Source organism: Verticillium alfalfae, genomic scaffold, assembly GCF_000150825.1.
Source record: "Verticillium alfalfae VaMs.102 supercont1.17 genomic scaffold, whole genome shotgun sequence".
NCBI classification, from domain to species: Eukaryota; Fungi; Ascomycota; class Sordariomycetes; order Glomerellales; family Plectosphaerellaceae; genus Verticillium; species Verticillium alfalfae.
In genome coordinates this window covers 291,544-294,659 of record NW_003315022.1, presented here as the reverse complement: position 1 = coordinate 294,659, position 3,116 = coordinate 291,544, and the positions used below count along the sequence as shown (strand labels likewise).

The following is a 3,116-nucleotide window of genomic DNA, read 5'->3' as shown; positions in this document are numbered from 1 at the left end:
AGTCTGGAGCGGCGGTGCCACCGTACTCTGTACCTGCCGCAGCCACACCTGCCATGGTAATTAATATCGCCTGTCGCTGGGGAAAGGGGGCCTACGAGGGCCTGGGGCTGGCCGGCCTTGTCTGCCTCATCCCTGGGCCTCGTTGGGCCCTGAAGTGGGTGGCAACCAGGTAACGTGAGATAGCCAACCGGCGCCCCCAGACTTTGTCCCGGCCGCCACACAAAACGCTGCACATGGGTAGAGGAGGGGGATGGCATACATGGCCCGTACCCCATCCGTCCCAAACTCTTCCACCCCATGGACGGATGTGCAGATGGGCCAAAGGCGTCTCCGGCCTCGAGTGGTACAGCACAGCATACAGTCCGATCTGGCCTGACAGGGGTCTTCCCCCCAAGGTCCCGATGCCCAGCACAGGCTAGCCGCCATTTCGGTTCCGCTTCGTCCTGTCCCGCACTCCACGCCGTACGTACACGCTTCACGGACCACACTCCCTCCCTTTCTCGGCCCCCCCCCCCTTTTTTTAATGTCCCCATGCTCCCATGCATCGTTTCTGGACATGGATGCAGTCTAGGTGGAAACGAGCCGTTGTACCTTTGGCGGGAGTTTGCGTCTGGATCCGTCCTCTTTTTGGGGGTGTCCGACCTGAGAGAGAAGGCGTGAGACGAAAAATGATAAAATCAAAGCCCGTTCCCCATCCCAGATCTATTCTCTTCTTCTCCATCCTCATCCTCATCCGGCAATCTTCCCTTCGCCTCCTCACAGCTTGGCCTGTGGTCTTTCGATCCTTCGATCCCCCAAACCCCACACAGAGGAAATCGCCACGGCAGCGAGCCGCCCCTCTCTCAACATGTCCGAGAAGTTCGACACCGTGGACACTGTCCAGGCTCACGATGACACCTACGACAAGGTAAGGAGACTCTGGATTCGGCAAACCTCGACGACTTGAAACGAATGGCAGCTAATGATGTCTTGCTCAATAGAAGGAGGTCGAGACCAAGGTCATCAAGGGTAACGAGGCCTTCAGCGAGGCCATGATCAAGGAGCCTCCCCGTGCTTGGTCCGGCGCCATGATTCTCGTCTACTGCTTCTCCGTCGTCGGTTTCTTCTGCTCGACCATGAACGGATACGACGGCTCCCTCATCAACAACCTGCTCCAGAACCCCGCCTTCCGTGAGAAGTACGGTGTCGAGTTCACTGGTATCTGGACTGGTATCGTCTCCTCCATGTACCAGATCGGTGGTGTCGTCGCCATTCCTTTCGTCGGACCCGCCATTGATACCTGGGGCCGCCGCTACGGTATGCTCATCGGATCCGTTATCATCATCGTCGGTACCATCATCCAGGGTCTCTCCCATGGATCCAGCCAGTTCATGGGCGGCCGTTTCCTCCTCGGTTTCGGTGTCTCCATCGTCGCCTCCGCCGGTCCCATGTACGTTGTTGAGATCAACCACCCCGCCTTCCGTGGTGTTGTCGGTGCCATGTACAACACTCTCTGGTTCTCCGGTGCCATCCTCGCCTCCGGTGCCGCTCGCGGCGCTCTCGAGCACATCAAGGGCGATGCCTCTTGGCGCCTGATCACCTGGCTCCAGTGCCTCTTCTCCGGCCTCATCTGCATTTTCGTCTGGTTCATCCCCGAGTCGCCCCGTTGGCTGTACGTCAACAACAAGCAGCAGGCCGCCCGCGACATGATCACCAAGTACCACGGTGAGGGCAACCCCGACTCCGCTTGGGTTACTCTCCAGATGAACGAGTACGAGGAGCTCCTTGACATGAACGGTTCCGACAAGCGCTGGTGGGACTACAGCGCGCTGTTCCGCAACGGCGCTTCCCGCTACCGTCTCTTCTGCAACGTCGCCCTGTCCTGCTTCGGTCAGTGGGCCGGCAACGCTGTCCTGTCGTACTTCCTCGGCGCCGTCCTCGTCACCGCTGGCTACTCCAGCGCCATCGCCCAGGCCAACATCACCCTCATCAACACCTGCCAGCAGTTCCTCTGCGCCATTGCCGGTGCCACTCTGGTCGACAGGGTCGGCCGTCGCCCTCTCCTGCTCTTCTCCTTCTCGTCTGTCACCGTCATCTGGGCTGGCATGACCATTGCCTCTTCCATCGTTGCCAAGTCTCAGACCGGTGTCGACGAGAACAACACTCCCATCTACAACGACCCTGCTGCCTCCAAGGCTTGCCTGGCCATGATCTTCCTCTTCGGCTCCTTCTACTCCGTTGGTATCACACCCCTTCAGGCTCTGTACCCCGTCGAGGTCCTCTCCTTCGAGATGCGCGCCAAGGGCATGGCCTTCTCCAACCTGGCTGTCAACGCCGCCGGTCTTCTCAACCAGTTCGCTTGGCCCGTCTCCATGGAGACCCTTGCCTGGAAGACCTACATCATCTTCACCATCTGGGATGTTGCTCAGACCGTCATCATTTACTTCTACCTGCCTGAGACCAAGGGCCGCACTGTAAGTTTCTCCTCTTCTCCTCCATACCTATGCGATATACTGACAAGCCAATCCAGCTCGAGGAACTCGACGAGGTGTTCGCCGCCAAGAACCCGGTCAAGCACTCTCTCCAGAAGAAGGAGATTGCCGTCGACGCCCACGGCGACGTCGTCAACGTCCAGAACGTTTAAACGCTCTCTGCGACGGAGATTCTCATGCAGAAAAGAAGAAAACAGCGAAGCGAGCGCGTTCTTTACCACCCCCACGCGTTGGCAACCTATTTGGGCTGCCACGTTTACACTGCTTTATAATGTCACGAGAGATGGATGCCGGAGGATGATTCTTGAGTCGATGTGGCACTGTCTGGGAGGTCTGAGACTCACGGTTTCGTCTGCCACGATGGAATCATGCGAACGCTCTTTCCGAACAACTTTGCCGGCGGCTAGCTAGCTAAATACCACTTTGCGCTACGCTGAAGTCTTTTGCATTCTATGGTGACTGTTTGTGATGATGGACGTGAGGACCTGGCTAACAACTCGACTACATTTTTCTAAGCTGATAGTCGGACCGTATTTTCAAACGACATGGATGTCTTATCCAAAGTAGATGGCAATGTCGCTAACGGACCAATTTAACGTGCAGCCTCTCAGAGGAACATGTCGATCTTTACCCCTATCTCGAGGG

The 3,116-nt window shown here is 57.4% G+C and overlaps 1 protein-coding gene across 1 annotated transcript; it reads left to right on the top strand.

Moving 5' to 3' along the window:
• Positions 1 to 847: 847 nt before the first annotated feature.
• On the top strand, positions 848 to 2,905 carry VDBG_09945 (lactose permease; the record flags this gene model as incomplete). Its single annotated transcript, XM_002999859.1, has 3 exons — positions 848 to 907; positions 981 to 2,453; positions 2,510 to 2,905. The coding sequence occupies 3 exons, from the start codon at positions 848 to 850 to the stop codon at positions 2,621 to 2,623; spliced, it is 1,647 nt and encodes a 548-aa protein (XP_002999905.1).
• Positions 2,906 to 3,116: the final 211 nt, after the last annotated feature.